The sequence below is a fragment of the Vanessa tameamea genome, chromosome 21, assembly GCF_037043105.1.
Source record: "Vanessa tameamea isolate UH-Manoa-2023 chromosome 21, ilVanTame1 primary haplotype, whole genome shotgun sequence".
Classification (NCBI taxonomy): domain Eukaryota; kingdom Metazoa; phylum Arthropoda; class Insecta; order Lepidoptera; family Nymphalidae; genus Vanessa; species Vanessa tameamea.
Genome location: NC_087329.1, coordinates 435,555 through 455,916, shown reverse-complemented (window position 1 = coordinate 455,916; position 20,362 = coordinate 435,555). Strand labels below are relative to the sequence as shown.

At 33.8% G+C, this 20,362-nt stretch overlaps 2 protein-coding genes across 2 annotated transcripts; both read left to right on the top strand.

Moving 5' to 3' along the window:
* Positions 1 to 1,060: 1,060 nt before the first annotated feature.
* LOC113395217 (luciferin 4-monooxygenase-like) lies at positions 1,061 to 8,618 on the top strand. Its single transcript, XM_026632781.2, has 11 exons — positions 1,061 to 1,251; positions 1,976 to 2,183; positions 3,849 to 4,047; positions 4,901 to 5,023; positions 5,329 to 5,503; positions 5,856 to 5,996; positions 6,250 to 6,375; positions 6,455 to 6,538; positions 6,881 to 7,027; positions 7,582 to 7,747; positions 8,422 to 8,618. The coding sequence occupies exons 1-11, from the start codon at positions 1,096 to 1,098 to the stop codon at positions 8,547 to 8,549; spliced, it is 1,653 nt and encodes a 550-aa protein (XP_026488566.2). The 5' UTR covers positions 1,061 to 1,095; the 3' UTR covers positions 8,550 to 8,618.
* A 3,855-nt stretch (positions 8,619 to 12,473) lies between these two features.
* On the top strand, positions 12,474 to 19,992 carry LOC113395219 (luciferin 4-monooxygenase-like). The gene is made up of 11 exons (XM_064218290.1): positions 12,474 to 12,624; positions 13,725 to 13,932; positions 14,297 to 14,498; positions 15,670 to 15,792; positions 16,396 to 16,570; positions 17,061 to 17,201; positions 17,951 to 18,076; positions 18,375 to 18,458; positions 18,840 to 18,986; positions 19,527 to 19,692; positions 19,818 to 19,992. Exons 1-11 carry the CDS (start codon positions 12,475 to 12,477, stop codon positions 19,943 to 19,945), a joined length of 1,650 nt encoding a protein of 549 aa, XP_064074360.1. The 5' UTR covers position 12,474; the 3' UTR covers positions 19,946 to 19,992.
* Positions 19,993 to 20,362: the final 370 nt, after the last annotated feature.

Genomic DNA, 20,362 nt, shown 5'->3' with positions numbered 1-20,362 from the left:
GCAACGACGAGGCTTGATCTCGCAAATGACGTACGTAGCACTTTATGACGTAAAAATAAATATTTATGTCATTTTAGTAAAGTATCAGTGGTCATAGGTTAATGTCTTAATCAATTGAATTAATGAACTGAAGTTTATCAGTATTAATCGTACAACAACAACTACAATAACAGCCTGTAAATTTCCAACTGCTGGGCTAAGGCCTCCTCTCCCTTTGAGGAGAAGGTTTGGTGCATATTCCACCACGCTGCTCCAATGCGGGTTGGTGGATACATATGTGGCAGAATTTCGTTGAAATTAGACACATGCAGATTTCCTCACGATGTTTTCCTTCACCGCTGAGCACGAGATGAATTATAAACACAAATAAAGCACATGAAAATTCAGTGGTTGGGTTCAAACAATATGAAATTTAGCAAATGCGTTGTCAGGGCGATATAAAAGGAAATACAGTAACTAACAACTGATCCCTTCGACTCACGTGACAGCCCCGGGCGGAAATGTGTAAATAACAATACTGGAAAACTGGAACAGGACAAAACTAAGTATTGCTATTTGGTGGAAAAGTATGAGTACATGGTACATATCCAGACGGGTTTGCATATAGTCCTGCTGCTGGGTAAAAACTTCTTATCGATTTGAGAGAAGATTTGGTACATATGTAGGTGTTCTTACGACATTTTCCTTCACCTTCAAATACGACATGAATGTCGCAGCCAACTAGTTCCATCACCCTTTTAATTACCAGCTAAGCCATTCTACGACAAGGCGCCGTACAAACAGGGGCTTAAATTAAATTCTACCGACATATGTATCTTTCGTTCATTCTGACCGGGCTTGAACCCTAAGTTTTCACTTAAGGTTCACGCTTAGAACGGGCCGTTTCGGCTGTTACTAGAAATATAAATAATATTATATTATAGGTCTTAGTAGGTACTCAGTAGAGTACCTAATGCTTCATAATTTTACAAAGAAATACTAGTACAAAGTACTTGATGTTGATATCACTAAAATTCTATGAAAAATTTCTTATTCTAATAAAAATTAAGTTGATATAACGCCTTATTTCAGATACCACTGACGAGGAATATCAAAATGGCGCAGTGGCAACACAGAAGCGATGCAATACACTGGTACATGCAGGAGCTGAGCTCGCGTGTGGTGGCGGAGAGTGGTATACCAAGTGATCGCCACCATTTAGGAAAACTGACTCTCCAGGGTCTCAAGGATGCTCCGGACTATGTTTTACAGGTATCTTGACATAATATACATCAAGCAATTTAAGTATGTCTTTTTATGAAATAATTGATGTCATTTACCTCGTTGAACTAGTAAATAGTTTGTAAGACTGCAGATTTTGAGGGCCGAGTTGTTGTGTGTTTTCTAATAGGAGTTTTTTTAGAAACTATCTAAAGATAGGAAGTTGGAAAATGCGTATGTAGAGCAAAGTTGGCCAATATAATAAAAATTGAATAGACGCGATGGTGACAACTGGTTTGGAGGCCATCATCATCATATTAACATCCATAAATATACTCGTTCAAATCAAATCAAATCAAAATATACTTTATTCAAGTAGGCTTTTACAAGCACTTTTGAATCGTCATTTTACAAACTATTTAAAGTAAAGCTACCACCGCTTCGGAATGTAGATTCTACCGAGAAGAGCCGGCGAGAAACTCAGTAGTTACTCTTTTTCAACATCTAAAAATACAGTCATGTTAGTTAAATACAATTATATATGTATTTTATGTCTCCTGCCTGGAAGTCAACAAGCATTAACTCCACACTTTCATATCATCAATATAATCTTGTATCGAACGATATGCCCTCTTTACCAATGTATTTTTTTACAATTGACTTGAATCTATGAAACGGCGAAGTTAAATATTTCTGCCAATAAATATGTCTGCCAAAGTTAAAGACGTTGACACACGAACTGATATTAATGTTTACACCGCTATTTTCATTTCAGATAGACGGTGCTACAGGTGAAACAGAAACATTTGGGTCTGTCTTAAAGCGATCAGTTCAATGTGCGACAATGTTCAGGACTTTAGGTCTTAAACAAGGAGACGTCGTCGTGTTGATGGCACCGAATCACATCCATGTCAGTATACCCATGTATGCTGCATTTTATCTCGGGATAAGTGTCGCTGGAATTAATATGGAGTTAAGAGTCAGTGAGTATTTATTATTAAATTATAGAGAACGTATAGAACAAATGTTTAAATAAAAATTGGACCGACAATATAGAGGTCACAATAAAAACACTGATAGTGTAAGAAATATAAACCAATCGATACACTGTCGTGATATTATTTTTCTGTTGTTGGAATTACATTGGCTTTCATCCTATAAACCGAAATATCGTACAAATTATTGCTATTTGGAGGTAGTTTAAACTTTAATTGAGAGGATCCCAGTAACATCCCACTAACACCTGTTCAAAGCCCTGATTACGCTCAAATATAATCGGTATGTGTATATATATATGTATGTGTTGAGAAATTGCATCATATGTTATCTAATGATATTTTTTTTACGTTACTAACTAAGATAACAAGCAACTAACTAATTGATTCATTGTTGCTCTTAGTGAATAAAATATTATAAATCTTAATATTATAAATAAATCTTAAAGTACTTTATTTTTTTTGGCTTTTATTTGTGCCGAAAATGCACAGATTATTTCGCCAAAGTCACTTTTTTATCATTTGTTTATGCAGATCTTTATTTATATCGTATCCGGCATTTTCATTATCTTTTAAATTCAAAATATTCCATGAGTCTTAGATATGTCGGTTTTATCTTAAAATAAATATGTTCTTACATTTTTATTATTAATATTTCCCACAATTTCCTACAATGGATCGTATCGTACAAGATACGTTTAAAACATAGTTAATGTAATATCTAAAATCGTAGGATTTGAAATTTTCCATCATATATTTTTCCTTTTGATTTATTCTTGAGATTAATAGATACGAGTATATTATAGAGATTTCATAGAGATTTATTCCTTTATGAGTCGGGCACTAAATAAAACATTTAAAATATTATTAATAAAATAGTTTTACAATTGTAAAATCAGTAAATAATTCGGGACATCAGAATACCCAATTTTTTACCTAAAATCTTGGACGTGGGAATGCTGGACTGGACAAAATTAAAATGAATATGGGGCTAAACGGCAATCCCTTTGTCAATCAGTGGACGAACTCGGGGATATGATGTTAATTTTAGTAATTATTTCTATATGATGGTGGGAAGGTACGGCAGGAAAAATATAAATAAATAAATATTAAATCCGGGGAAAACCGAATGAATGTTGACTTAGCTATATTAGTTAGTCCAAAGTAGATAATAATATGTTATTTGCATCATGATAAAATGAACAACAAGAAAGATAGACCAAGGCAATAATCTTTACAGCTCTATAAGAGTTTATTTCAATTACGTTTTTTTATTATAAAATAAAACTTGTTAATTAATTAGTGTGATATGAATGTGTTGTATAATTATGGATTAATTTAGACACATGCAGGTTTGCTCACGTTTTACTTCATCGCCGAGCCCGATGTGAATTATAAACACAAATTAAACACACGAAAATTAAGTGGTGCCTGCTTGGGTTTGAACCCGCAATCATCGGTTAAGATGCACACGTTCTAACCACTGGGCCACCTCGGCTCTAGAACACAACGATACTAAATATGCTGCTTGGTGGTCAAATAAATAATGACTGGGTGTTACCTACTCGGATGGGCTTCCACTAAACCCTACCCCCAAGTAAATACGTGTAAAAATTATGCGCGTGTAAATATTACATTATCTCTTTATTTTAGATGAACTCCGAGATACGTTTAAATGTAACGAACCAAAGATGATAATTTGTCAGAGCGAGAGAGTGAATGACGTCCGCTCTGTGATAAAAGAATTAAAATTCGATTCACATATTATTGCTTTTGATAAAGCTGAACAATGTATGAACTTCTCTGAACTTCTGGAGAAGCATGCAAGTGATGTATCTGTTGAGGATTTTAAGTAAGTTGTTCTCAATATATTATCTCAGTTTATTCAAGAGATTTTTAGGATTTTCGAAACCTATGACCGGTTTTGTTTTGATTTCATTTAATTGTAAACTGTAATCATTAAATAGTATACATTCGTTCAGTTGGAATGTTTACGTTTCAGTTTTTTTTTTGATATACAGCCGTAGTGCCGCTCTCTAACGGGCCAGTAACTTTTTTCCGCTCTCTAAAATTAATCATTTGTTACATCGTAATAATAAATTGCAATCAAGAATCCTCTTTAATTTTCTGCTCATCTACAGTACAAAAGGAGACTGTAACCGTCACTCACCAACACCATCACTGGGACATAAATCCTCTTACGCTGTTAATACACTATTAAGATATATGATGACGTTGTCTTACGGATTTCGTTCACGGTGACCAATCTTAAGTGAGTGTGTGAGCAACCACAGGTGCACTCTCTATTCCCTTACTCACATTATCCGATGGGACTTCCAATCCGACACGATACGACCGAGACGAGTACTTGCTTTCCAGGCACAGGAGTGTACACACTTCTAATTTCCAGACTCCAGACTGTACTTGAAAAATTTTCGACAAAAATTCTCATTGCAAATTGGTAGCGGCTCTACTTATGGTTTTAATTAACCCTATTTGTTACCTCATATCTAGCCACTCGATCAAAGAAGCAGTCAAGTACAGAGACATTATATAATATTAATTATTTAAATTATGAACCGTTTTTATAGGTTATTCTTGCTAAGTATTCACTTTAATTTGTAATATTTGGTAAAAATAACAATGGCATATATTTTTGGATTATAATCCGCAAATGCAATGTTTATCATTATTATAAATTTCAGGGTCGCAGATTTTGATACAGCCAACACAATATCATTGTTAATAGCAACCAGCGGAACAACTGGTCTACCGAAAGCGGCCGCTATTACCCACAAAAATATGGCAGTTAGCGTCCCGTATATGTGGTAACTAGTTCAAAAGACACTTAGACATTTTATTACACTACGATATTACTAGTATTTCTATCAAATTATTATGCTTCTCTATCCTTGAGAAGATTTAAAGTTCCAATACGCTGAATGTGGTTTGGGGTACAATGTAGTAGTCTTTCATCCGACACGTATATGCATCCTCTTAATGTTCTTCTTAAAATTCCTCCTACACTACGGAGCATCAGATGAATTATAAAAACGAATTGAGTAACGATTCATTTTAAACCGTTACAATCATAAACTTGAAAAATAATAAACTTCTAGATATATTTTTGCAGGTTAACATATTCCAAGTTCCCCGCGCCTACGCGTCTGACAGTGGTGTTTTCCCCAATACAGTGGTATTCAGCTTTATTCCAATTCATCTTCTCACCAATCATAAGGCATACAAGGTTACAATCATCGGCACAGATGACACAAGAACACGCTTACTATCTCATTAATAAATACAGAGTACGTATATTTCATTTACTTGATGCACAACTGATTGGTTTGCTTGGTCCTTGAGTAAGATTTCATGTGTCCTGTGTCACAGACATCATTACATATTCTGTTATTAAGTAGCAATCGTTAGTACTCTTGTGTTCTGATTTAGTGAGTGAATGAGCCATTGTAATAGCAGGCACAACAGACATGACATCATCAGATTGATTTCTTACAGTGCCAATGTGTATGTGCCGTGGTCATCACTTATTAACATGGTGCTCATTTATTTACCAGTCCACCTCCCTGTTTAAAATAAAAAATCCATCAAAACTAAAAATATTTTGTTTGTAATAACATCGAACATTGACTTTTTTTACAGCCAAATTTTACAATGACGAGCCCAAATATGTTGGCGTTATTTTTGAAAATCGGCGATCGTAACAAATGTGATTTCACGTGCTTTGAAACTATTCAAGTCGGAGGGAGCTCAGTTCATACCAGTATCATTGAGGATATAAAGGTTAGGACAAAGAACCTTTTACTGTAATCAATCCTCTTCAACTCTCTTTCAAATACGGAATCTTGGAATTTCTATATTTAAAAAATAATTTTAATTAATATAAAACTCTGATACAGTCAGTCAATACGGAAATATATTTTTATCCAAAAACAGTGAAATCGATTTCCAATATTTGCCTGAATTAATTCCAATAAAAGTTGAAATTCCAATGAGAAATATTAAAATGGTTTGAGTAATTTTTTCAATGCTTCAGAGAGTTTCTCCGAACACAAACGTGACTGTTATATACGGCATGAGCGAAATGTCAGGAATAGCATTCAACTTCGATGAAACAATACCAAATTCACTCGGAAAGCCCATGCAGAACTTCGAACATAGAGTAAGTATCACGTGGTTTAAAAAAAAATCAAACGTTAACATTCAAATCATCATAATTAATATTTTTGTTACTATTTCAGTTAGTAAACCCTGTAACAGAAAAAGACATAACGGAACCCAATGCCCCCGGAGAACTGTGGGTGAAAGGCCCAGGGGTATTCAAGGTAAGAGCATATTTGCGGTTGTAGGTTACAACTACTAATATTATAAATATTAAAGTTATGGTGTATGTTTGTTACTCAATCACGCCAGAAGTTTAGCACAAAAATAGATATAGTAATGGTAAATAACAAAGGTTACTTTTTTTCCTTGAAAAACGTAATTAACACCTGAACTTCCTAAATATAACCTTCATAAATATTTAGTAAAAGTTAGTTGATCCATAAGACTTATTCTTATCAATAAAAACAGATATATATTTATTTAAGTATAATTTTCGTGTAAAAAACTTCAGGGCCGTTTTGTAAAGACCTCGACGCCAAAAATGTACTTATTATATTTTCTAGGGATACTACAACAACCCAGAAATAACATCGCAAGTGATAATGAGAGGAGGCTGGTTGAGAACTGGAGACATTATGTACAGAGACGACAAGTCGAACTTCTACTTCGTAGAGCGAATAAAGCTTTTATTAAAGTATCGATCTCACCAGGTAAAAATTTCGTATAAACCTCATACTTAGTATCAATAAAGGTATCTCGTTAGGATGAGATCGGCCGAATTTACACGGGCTACAAATTTTATCAGTAAAGGCTTAATTTTCCTGTCATGTATATGCGATAATAAGTAAAACAATGGATAAATACTTCGTACTAACAGCTGTGTATGCATTATATTCGCAATTATCGCAAAAACGTGCAGTCAGAAATACTTCAAAAAAAACCTGGTAAACTTTTAGCTTCAACTTGTCTTGACTATACACTAGGTAGACGTTTACACATATTCTAGTTGATATTTTAGTCCACGAAATATGATGAACCATGATAACATATAACGACTATAGCTTTGAATACTGTAGTACTACAGAATTTGTAGGTCCTTGGTTCTAATACCGAGTCCAGTATTTCTATCAAGATTTTTTCATTAAAAAGTTCCGGTCATTTTGTATTGCCATCCCATTACAAGTGAGGGAACAGAGAGTGCACTTGTTTACTATAATATTTCACGCACACACAACCAACATTATTTTATGTTTGTTTCGAACAGATTTCTCCCCTAGAAATAGAAACAGTGATTGCCGAACATCCAGGAGTATTTGAAGTAGCCGTTACTGGTATTCCTCACAAAGAATACGGAGATCTGCCAGTCGCCTGTATCGTACCTCATAAAGGATACAAAATAACTGCTCAAGAAATCAAAGACATAGTAAAAGGTAACAGTAACGATTTAGTTCTCTTGGAATCAAATACGACTCTGGGACATATTGTTTAACTATGGTCTACTGTATAGATAGGACATTGTTCTCTACTAAATTTGGGAGCTAATATGTTTTGACCATTGTGTCTGTAGTTACACTGGCTCACTAAAACTTGAAACCGGAATACAACAATACTAGGTAGTGCTGTTTTGCGGTAGAATATCTGATGAGTGGATGGTACCTACCCAGTCGGGCTTGTACAAAGCCCTACCACCAAATTAATCCCAAGCTTCAAATATTCTGTGATCATCTCTAAAAAATTAATGCTCATATATTTAAGAGACAATGTGGTCCATCAGAAGTCGACCGGCAGATGTTAAGCACCGTAAAGAATATTCAAAGAATTGCAATATGGATATGGAGTAAAATAATAAAAAATGAGTTTTGTCACTTACATTAAATTTATACATAACTTAGTATTAGTAACGAAGTATATAGTATTTATGTACAGGTCACACGTAAGAGATTGGGGAGAGATCATGGCGACAGAAGAGGTCTTACTTCCAAGAGGCGCCAATAGACATTTAAGAAGAAAAATAGATAAACGATTCTTACTTTAGATAAACGATAACTGACGTGTTAAATAAATACATCGAAAAGTCTTATTATCTTTTCAATTTTCATTTCAGACTCACTCAGTGACCCGAAGCAATTGAGAGGAGGAGTTTTGTTCTTGAAAGAGTTACCACTGACTTCAACTTCGAAAATTGATCGACCAAAACTTGCCGTTTTAGCTCGGTCTATGGAAAGAGAATAATTTTCTTTTTGTGTTTTCTTAGATATAATTTAAGATATGACTGTGCAAATTATACGTGATGTTTATTGATAATAGTTTGTTGTTTCAATTTTTTGTGTAATAAAATTCGTTCAGTTTATTAGTGTGCCTCGATAAATAAAAGTCTTCATCCGATGTTGAGTAGAGAGATCGGTTTAATTTAAAGAGGTACACAGTATACATATATTGTAATGTTCAATGTCGTTTTAAGTATAAGACCGTTGTAAAAAATCCATTAAAATACATTAATAAAAAAGGCATATTATTCAGTAGAGGACTATATAGATGATAGAAATGTGTGGAGTAAGCTCCATTATGACTGTTTGATTACTATCGATATTTAAGGACGTGATATTTGACGATCATATATGACAAAAAAAATACATATAACATAAATATTAATAAACTTCTAAGTAAAGTTAACCAAAAGCTATGTAATTATCGCGTCGTGTGGACACCCTAGTTGCGCTGTCGAATACAGGTATGTAGGTAGGTACATTCAGTTATAGCGCGGTAGTACCCCAACGTCCAAACGCTGCCACGGGTTAACAGGGTAGCAGGCTTCCTTTGATAAGCAAGCATGATCCTCCTTCATACTTTAATCCTCGCTTAGGACAGGCAAAAATACCAAAATATTTCACTCGTTTAAACAATAAATTTATTGACTAGGTAAATGATGTCAATTTGGGACAAAAAATAATATGAACTGTTTACCTATCATGGAATTGCCGGCGTATTTAAAAATGGAATCATACTTATTTACAACGATTGACAAATTTTAAACTACCTATTTACCTACATAACTACACTAACCTCAACAAATGTTCAAAGTGAGCTCCAGTTCGGCACGTTTACGCATATCGTCTTTCACACGATTTAACACGAATGGGTCACTTTTAACAGTTTCGAAAGTACTGGTGATTTTTAATGTCAACTCCTGTCTGCTTGCATACGTTTCCTTGGACATGTGTTGGAATACGGAACTGTCCGAATTCTCGTAGTCTTTGATTAGCGTTTAAGATTACGCCGGAAGTAGGTAGTCAGCGATTTGGGAGCATCTCTCGGTACAAATTGGTAGCACCCGGCAAGCTATCATTCACACGCGAATAAATACAAACCATTTTCAAGTAGGTACTCTGCATTTGTGTATTGATAGGATATACCTAATTAATAATAACGGGTCACACTCACACACGGCAGATTAGGTATATAGGCATAATTAGTTACAGGCCACGGGGGGGGGGGTTGGTTTCACAGTACAACACCACGCCGCACGCGCCGCTGGCAACGTTCACACTTCATTTATTTAAACGGATTTTTTTGGAAATTTGATCAAAAATTAAGCTCCTATTTTTTACACAATTCGAATGAGAATCATGTACGGAGTATTCTCCTTAAATATTGATAGTAATTCACCAGTCACCTGTATACATATATAATTGTATTTGGCTAACATAACTGTATTTTAAACGTTGAAAAAGAGTAACTACTGAGTTTCTTTCCGGTTCTTCTAGGTAGTAAACGTAAAAACGTACCATCATAGATTTCTAGTGTAGATGTCAAACAAGGCGTTCGGGAACTTATTACTTTAACTAAATAACATCTTATACATTAATTATTAAATGATTTATTTGACGCTACAAGTGATCTGGGAGCACTAGCCCTCACAAAGATAAGCCGAGCGAAGCGCAGTGGCACTACCTACCCATTTTGTTTATTATTTATTTTCCGTTCTATTCTTAATATCAGTTGCGGCTCTGACTTTCTCTGTGTTTATTGCATTACTATGGAGGTAACAATATAAGATTCTGAACAAAAGTAAAACCTCATCAGTCTCCATATACATATTTTTCTTATAGATCTTCTTACAGTAAGTAGTAAAAATGGCTTTTTTGATAATTATATATCAGCACAAAACCTGCCCGACAGCTCTACAATACATTTGGACGAGTTCATAGAATTAAAAAATTAGATACAATAACTTCAAATACAACTTTAAAGTGCACATAATGACATTGAAAACTTATCTGTATAAAACCAGCACAAACAAGTGCAACACATTTGAAGGGGTTCCTATCTGAAATAAAACAAAATAAATAACGAAAAAGATTGATTTTTCAGCAAACGAACGTGATGAAAACATGTTAACATGTAATCATGTACTTGGAGCTACCAAGCAATTCTGCAATTTTAACAATTGTTGCTATAAAAACGAACTATTTATAATATTAGTTTTAGGACATGTGTATTATCGGCTGCTTCATAATATATTTATGAAAATATAATATTTATTCGGTAAAACATATACAAATATTCCACAAAAGCTGAGATAGATACTATTAATACAGGAAACACAGCTTTTTGCTTGCAAATGTTGAGAACGTTTTTGGCAATTGTATATGCATATGTTATATATTATATAAAAGATACCAAGATTAAGATACTATATTAATCAAAATAATCTAATTATTAATTAATGGAATACTTCACAGGACTGATTGAACAATAATTGGGAATACAAACATAATCGTAAATCTAGTTATTTGAAAAGATAAGCTTTATGAGTCCGTTGCCGTTTCTTCTTGGAGGCTATTTTCGTAAACGGCAATAGAGTTGAAATATAGAAGATTCAAAAACGATTTATTGTAAAGTTTACTTGAATAAAATACATTTGATTTAAGAAGGTTACATTAAAATTTTCATCGGTTTTTATTTCATTTTTAAACGTCAATAACGCAATGATTTACGAGCCGCCTAGCGATGTAAAAGTCGAGGATCGATCCTCACCCCTTGGGCTATTGTCGTACCCACTCCTACCACAAGTGATAAACTTAAAAGGAGGGGTAAATAGGAATATTGGAATATTAGTAATTTCTTAATTAATTTGGGGCATTGCTAGAATTCTTTTTTAAAAAAAAATGGTGACATCTCATTGTTTCAAGATAAGGTCGATTATTGTGTGGCAGTTCACCTGAAATAAAAAAAAAAGACTTCATTCTTCAAAAAATCTATAAAAGCGATATTTGATACACCTACCTTCGCCTTAAAAATCTTTATTTAAATATTATAGGTATTAGTAATTGAATTATTAATAGCATTAACATTTCAATAATAAAAAAAAATTCAAGCCGAAATGAGAAAGAGGTTAAAAAGTATACAAAAACTTATCTTTTTTTTTATTAACGCCGCCATTATATTTGTTTGACAAATCATCACATTGCTATATGTGATGATTTGTAAAATATAATGGTTGGCTGTTGTAAACATATCAAGTTCGTCATTTTATCTGCATAGAAGTCAGTACTTATACGACATTGGTTTGTTTAAGACGCACTCAAAGGTTCAGTAAATAACTGAAATATTTCTATTATTTTGGTTAGACAGTACGCTCTCATAAAAATAGTGTATTTGTGATTTGTATTTACAAAATAGATTTCCAAGCTGATAATATATAGTTTTAAATAAAGGCAAGTATTTGCATATAAGACAGTACTTGAATTTTCATATTCTACCGAGATTAACTGTGTTTATAATATGGTTAATAATTTATCTCGTGATCGGTATTATAGGAAAAGATTGTACGAATCTTACATAGTATTACCGCTAAACAATAATACTTAGTATTAATGTGTTCCGGTTTGAAGGGTGAGTGAACCAGTGTCACTACAGGCATAAGGACATAACATCTTAGTTATCAAGGTTGGAGGCGCATTGGCGATGTGAGGAATGATTAATATTTCTTACAGCGCCATTGTCTATGTGCGGTGGTAACCACTTATCATCAGGGGGCCCATATGCTCGTACCATGCCAACTTTTACCATAAAAAAAAAGAAAAAAACCATTGTACGAATCTTAAATAGTATTGAAGATTATATTTTTAGTAATTTAGTTTTCGTTTTTACAGATATGTATAACCAAACATCCGATGCGATTTGGTGGTACCTTCACGAACTAGGATCGCGCGTGGTCGCCGAGTCTGGCATAGCTATTGACAGATTTCATGTTGGTAAAATTATACTGCACAGCTTAAAGAATTCTCCAGAATATATATTGCAGGTATAAAACAAATATTCAATCAATTTAGATTATTGAAGTGGGGGTAAAGCGTCTGGTTTGGTAGGTCTGGTACCACCCACTCATCACATATTCTACCGTCAAACAGAATAGTCCCATGTTCAAAATATGGTGGCGTTGCGTGTGTTAAAAAGCATTTTAATTTACTTGGTGGTAGGGCTTTGTCCTTCTAGCTACTATCAATTTATCAAATATTCTACCACCAACCACCAATTTATTTAGTTTTCTGAATGATTCTAAAAATATATTTGAACCATGTTTGTGGTTACGAAAATTTATAAAACATTTATAAGCTTGAAAAGATCTTTAGTTAAGTACATGACCTAACCTCATAAATGCATGTCAAGGTATGCAACTATTGTGCATATTGCACGAATAAATACAAACAAGTAAGTTACATTTGTGCACGTCGGGTAATGAATTTTTTTTAAGGATGGTGATAGAAATAACGGTCGTCGTGATAGAGATAGCGCGGTTGATAACACATATGTCTTGGTAAACGATAGAGGGTTCAAATCCCGGCAAGCACCATTGACTATGGATCGCCAATGTCATAATAAAAGCAGCTCCAAAGCTTTACTGTTAGATTATGGGCTAACAGCCCATTTAAAATGACATTCCAATAACTTTGAATATTATAATTTTGAAAGTAGCTCTGACTGGCGAATTCACGGCGAAAACATTGATAAAAGTTGTTATGAAACATGCTTGAACCCCAACTAAGGTCATGGCAACTTTTTAATACCTAATCTGTAGACCCCTAAAACTGCTTGTTAACATAGAAGTCTTATATTTTAATAGCGATTTTTGTCCCAGTGATTATGGGACGATAGTTGCACATAAAAAATCGGTTATGGTCTCATTTTGAAGAGCCGCAGATGTGCAGAATATTAAAGAGGATTCTCGATTGCAATTAACTCAATTATTACAATTTAACAAATAATTAATTTTATGCAGAGGAAAAAAGGTACAAAAGTCCTATAAAATATTTTCTTGTTTTGAATAAACGCGAAGTTTCGTGGGTGACCGACTAGTATCTATTTAAAGATATATTTGCTAACATTTGATGATCGTTACAACAGATAGATGGATCCACGGATGGGAGAGAGACGAGTAAATCTGTCTTAGAGCGCTCAGTGAGATGTGCTTCTGCATTCAAGAATATGGGTCTCCAATATCAGGACGTCATAGTCATCATGGCGCCGAACCATCTTGACTTGGTTATACCGATGTACGCTGGCCTCTATATTGGCATCATTGTTGCAGGGGTTGATGTGGGCTTAGGAGTAAGTGAGTAAGCCGTTACCTTCCGGTTTTCAAATAGTATTAAAATCGCGTGCGAAACTAAATTCTCAAATATATTTTTTTATTCAGTGAATATTTTAATTTTTATTGAATAAGTATTGACACAACACAAGCACCATAATTGTCCGCGATCGTAAAGAAATAAGGAGTGCACTTTTGTTTTCAGGTAGGTAATGTTATTATGATGTCTTTCTCGTACATTTAAAAAAATCTTCAAATTCCATATAAAAACTTTCTATTTTAAAGCTTTCATGAAAATTTAGACGGAAAAAAATTCGTGAGCGTCTCGGGACATAAGAAGTTATAACTTATTATTATGATGTACTTACAAACGGTTTCTCGATTACAGACGAGCTTCGAGATACACTAAAATGTACTGAACCAAAAATAATATTTTGCGAAAACTCAAACGTCCCAACCATTAAAGAAGCGTTGAAAGCGTTAAACATAACGACTCGAATTGTGACATTTGGTAAAAAACAGGACGACAAGATGTCCTTTAAAGAATTACTGGACAAATATGCTGGCGACACTACAGTTGAACAATTCAAGTATGTATTACTAATTATATTTAACAATGTAACTTAATGGATTAAAAGCGTAACTGCTGATTTTATTGACGCTTATTCTCTATAGAATCTACATTCCAAACTCGTGGTAATTTTAAATTTGATTTGTTTTCATAACTTATTCAAAAGTGCTCATTCAAAAGAGCGTGATTGAATAAATTAAATTTTGCTTTGATATTATTAGTAAACTACGTGTATGATTATGTTACTTGTAATGATAATATACAGATTGATAACACTGAACAAACAAGCGCTTGTCATGCATATAATATTATTAATTATATCTATCAAATATGGACTTATTAAATATCTAAAGATCAATATAAAACTACTGGTATAAATCATTTATTGGTAGGTTTACCCGTTTGGGTAAATACCATGTACTGACCAAATATTCTACCACCAAACAGCAATATTTAGCTTTTTGTATTTTGGTTCGAAAAATGAATGAGCCAGTATAAGTACAGGCAAAAGGGACATATCATCTCAGTTCCCAAGGCTGTTGGGGCATTGGTGATGTAAGGTATGATTAATATTTCTCACAGGACTAATTTCTATGAGGATTAGTAACCACTTTCCATCAGCTGAACGTCTGGAAGTCCACCATCTATGTGACATGACATACAAATCATAAACGAATGAAGTGTTGGCGAGAAAGCTATCAGCAGTTTTTGGATGAACCGTATTTCCGATCTAGTCGAAAAACATAACAGTCTTTCTGTTATCTATTTTTTTGTCCAATTGTTTCAACAGCCAATGATCCAAAGACGTTATAAGTATGTTCATGCATTTTTTTTTAAACAATATATTTGTCACTGTTCCTGCTGTTAGCATACTAATACGTAGGGGTAAATGCTTCATAAGCATCCTTCCTGTCTATCTAATTTCATATCTTGAAAATAGCGGTTGTCCTACTTTTATTTTAATGTGTGTAATCCATTGAATAATTTACTTTTGATTAAAGTATTTTTTTAAAGTAAATTTCAATTCTCGTGAGTTCGTGCTACCAATTTTTTCAGGATTTTCTTGTCTTGTCAATATTTGTTTGTGATAATATGAGTCAAATATATTTTTGGAAAAGCGTACTTGGTACAGTTTATAATTTCACTGAGAGTTTTAGACACTATCTTTAACTGTTTCTTTTTTATCCCAGGCCCGCTGACTTCGACCCAACGCTGACGATTGCTATATTAGTCCCAACAAGTGGATCAACGGGAATACCAAAAACCGCTGCACTAACACATAAGAATGTTTTCTATGGATTTCCCTGTATACTGTAACTATTTTTTTAATTCATATATATTTAAATTTGTAACCTAACTTCATCCAAAATCCAACATAATCAATGATGGAAATACTTTTTGCAAACCTGTCTTGGTTGATACCATCCATTTATGATTTCTTTTCACACTAAATATTCCGGTTCAGAGCAAACATAATGAAAGGCACTAGTTTATGTTTACGGTGAAGTATGTGTTCGTTCTTTTGTTACCTGAAATATCATGCATTTTGGCTCATATAAGGTTGTTGGCCACACACATAAGCAGCCTGTAAAGTTCCCACTGCTGGGCTAAGGAGGAGAAGGTTCTGAGGAGAAGGTTTGCAGCATATTCCACCACGCTGCTCCAATGCGGGTGGGTGGAATACACATGTGGCAGAATTTCGTTGAAATTAGACACATGTAGGTTTCCTAACGATGTTTTCCTTCACTGCCGAGCACGAGACGAATTATAAAAACAAATTAAGCACATGAAAATTCAGTGATGTTTGCCTGGGTTTGAACCCGCAATCATCGGTTAAGATTCACGTGTTCTAAACACTGGACCGTCTTGGCTCTTCAATTGAAAATTGCCACACAAATTATCTAATTTTCTTACAGGGTTTTCAATACTGAATTTCCATCGCCGTTTGACAAAGTTATGGTCCTGTCACCAATTCAGTGGATTTCAGCGACGTTACAATTTATTATGTCACCCATTGTGCGATACACTCGAATGCAAACCTCTTCGCCGCTCACGGCTCACCACGTCTACTCACTTATAAACAAATACAAGGTTCGATTCAGCGAATCAGGATTTTCATTACAGACTTTTAATTGATGTTTGACGAAGTTAGCGTTTTACGATAGATCGGAAAAAAGGATTTCTATACTTTGTATGGATTTTGTTTGTTTTCTGTAACGTGACAACAATCGATTTCAATAGATAGATATTTTAGCTTTATAGTATAAGAAATTTGGGCGTATAATTATAAGAAATCACGTAATATTTTATCAAAATCGGTGTATTTATACTTACTTTCATAGAAAAGTCGACTTCAAAATAACCTTTGCTCAAATCTTATTCAATAAACAGGATAAACTAAAAATTACCACTGATAAATATTTTCATTTATGCGTATATTCAATGTTTTACGATTTACTTGTAATTAACAGCGCTACAGAATTTTAACGGGATAGGAGGAATGCCAAGAAAATTGAACAATTAGCTACAATGGCTCTGTGTGTGTGTCTATGCACATTAATGTGATTTGTTAATATTACAGCCTGAGTTTACCATTATGAGCCCAACGTTTATGACTACTGTATTTAAAAGCGGTGACAGGGATAAGTGCGATTTTAGTTCCCTTAAGTTCATAATTGTCGGTGGTAGCGCCGTTTCTAAACAACTGCTCGAAGAAGTCAAGGTAAGCATATTTTACTTTAAGATTTTAAGGAATAATTTGGTTTCCATTAAACTAATTTTGAGTAGTAAGATCAGGAAGTCTGCCTGATGGTAAGTGATCAACTATGCTCATAGACATTGGCACTGACCAGAAATGTTAATGATACCGATGATCTAAGGAACTAAGTTGCAGCTCTAGTGAGGATAACAAACTTCTACCACTCTGCAGCCGGACACGAACCTACAGTAGCTTTTACTGTAAAAATCATCAAACTTTGAAATGAACTTTACAGTACAGAACCTTATACAGTACAATACAATAGAAATATGCATATATTTTATATGAGAGAATAAAATAAAAAATATATATATAAATGTAGAACGCGTCTCGGTAATCAAACTCTATTTGATTGATTCGTGAAAAACGTAACAAAATTCCTCGAGTTATACCTGACATCGAGATATTTTACCATTCTTATACTGTATTTAGATTTTGATGAGTCTTATCGTAGATTAATGATTATAATATTTTTATAGATCAATCTTTTGTCCTCAAACATATCCTTCTGGCGTAGTTTTGAATATTATTGATACAAATAGATATAATCAATTAAAAACACTAAGATTAACAAACAGAAAAAATTACTAGTTTTTGGTTTTCATTTGGGTAGCCGTAAAGAAAGGAAGCAGGGAATATCAATGTATTTATTATGATCAGTTAACATTTTCTGTTAATGGTTCATTTTAAATTAAATTAGTAGGTAATTTCAGGAAGTGATACCAAATTGTCATTTACAAATTGGCTACGGATTGACAGAGTCTTCGGGCTTGGTGTGTAATCCGTCGTACTCGCCATTTGGTTCACTAGGTACACCGCTTAACAGTGTGCAGTTTAAAGTAAGTATTTTTTTTTTCAAAAATTATTTAAAAATAAATAAAAATTATTTAAAAATGATTTATATACCTTATATATGAAAAGATCAAATCTGGGTTTTATTAAATAAATTACTGTTTATATATATATATATGTATTTTTATATCCTACATATATTACATCCTATATGACATCCTTAATTAATTTGGGCTATTGCTAGAATCCTTTTAAAGAAAATCTATACAATGAAAAATTGAAAACTCCTGCCAGAATTTTTTTTTTTTCTAAAAATATGCGATTTATTTAACTAACTTTTTACAGCTAGTAGACGTGAACACTGATGAAGTAATCAATGAGCCAAATGTGTCTGGAGAATTAAGAATAAAGGGACCCGCAGTTTTCATGGTAATTTCACAGCTACCAAAGCTAAGTAGGGTTAAGTTAGAAGAACAGTCTTCCAAATTTCGCTTAATTATAAAAAAATACATTATGAGGTCGATCACATTCAGCCGTAGACAATGGCCAGGCACGATATCAGTTAAAAACAACTTCTAAAATCGTCACCACAAACTATAGGATTAATTATGTCTGTTTTGTTCTGAAATTACACTCGTATATCGGCACACGGCAACCTAAAATATTTTCGCTCGCCCTATTGCTACATTATGTCCTGAGTATTAAATACCCAGACGGGCGCTCACAAAGCCCTACCACCGAGGAAAATTACTTGACCAGTAAAAAAAATATATAACATTCAACACGATTTCTAGTTTTTCAAATAAACAGGGTTATTATAATGACGCGCAAATGACCGCTGCAGCCTTCGACGAAGACGGATGGTTAAAGACTGGAGACATTCACTACAGAGATGAAAATTTCAATTATTATTTCGTTGATCGCCATAAATTACTATTAAAATACAAAAGTTACCAGGTACGTAAAAATTAGCAAAGGTGTTTTTATAACGTTGGTAGGTAAAGACTGGCAAAGGGAATAAGTGGTCACCAAGTGCCACTGTCCTCAAGTGAAGAATAGTGACGTGGTCGCTTACCAAACGCCTCATAAAAAGACTCAAAGTCACTCAAAGGGAAATGGAGGGGGCTATCTGTGGAGTTTCCCCGCGAAATCGAAATCCGCTGGCTAACTTAAATAACCGACATAGCCTGAAGAATTGCCGACCCGAAGTGGATTGACGATCTTGTGATGGTCACGGGAATTCACTGGACGCAATATGACGCAATTTTCAAAGTATAATAACCACGCCAGAATTCACAAAACCAATCTTCACTAAATCATAAATTGATTACTTAACATTTCAACCAAATTATGTTGCACCAATTCAACGTAGAAGTTATCTATATTCCTTTGATCCTGAAGCTCCTCGTCGTTTGGAATAAGCTTCAAAATCAAAGGAAATTGAAAGTGCCCTAAATACATTAATAATAATAATTAGATTTTCTTGGTAATTTTTAGGTGTCCCCGACCGAAATAGAAAGCGTCATCATCGAACATCCAGGTGTACTGGACGTAGCTGTCACTGGTATACCTGATGATGAACTCGGCGATCTGGTAGTCGCATTTGTTGTACCTATTAAAGGGTGCACTGTTACAGCACAGGAAATCAAAGATTTGGTCAAAGGTTTGTAAAAATACTATTTACAAAAATTTAAATGGACCCAAGTATCCTAAGTAGGAGTCCTTTAATGTAAAATAAAAATTAATATAAGTTTTAATTATTTGTCTACATTTTGATTAAACTTCCAGCTTCGCTATCAGATCCAAAGCAACTAAGGGGAGGGGTCATCTTTCTACCCGAAATGCCAACAACGTCAACATCAAAAATTGACCGAACTAAATTGAAAAAAATGGCGCTCAGCTTAAACAGAGAATAAATGGACTTTTAATCATTCTAAATTAGTTTAATTCTAATAGTTTTACATTCATTTTTATAGTAAACTAGCTGTTACCCGCGGCTTTGCCCGCGTAGAATATGAATATATTTACAAATTAACTTAAAATATTACGTTAATGTAATACTTCTTTGTATACCACATTGGTGTGAATTTCCCTTAGGGTAGAATATCCAGAAACGCTTAAATACGTATCTACTTATTTTTAATCAGTATCCCAAAAAAAGTTTCATGTTTTTAATTTAAATAATGACGGACTTCCATAAAAACTTTCATCCCTTATTTCACCTTCTCAGATGTAGAATATCAAGAAAAGCTTAAATACGTATCTACTCATTTTTAATCAGTAGCCCATAATTAAAGTTTCATGCTACTAACCCAAAATATGACGGACTTCCA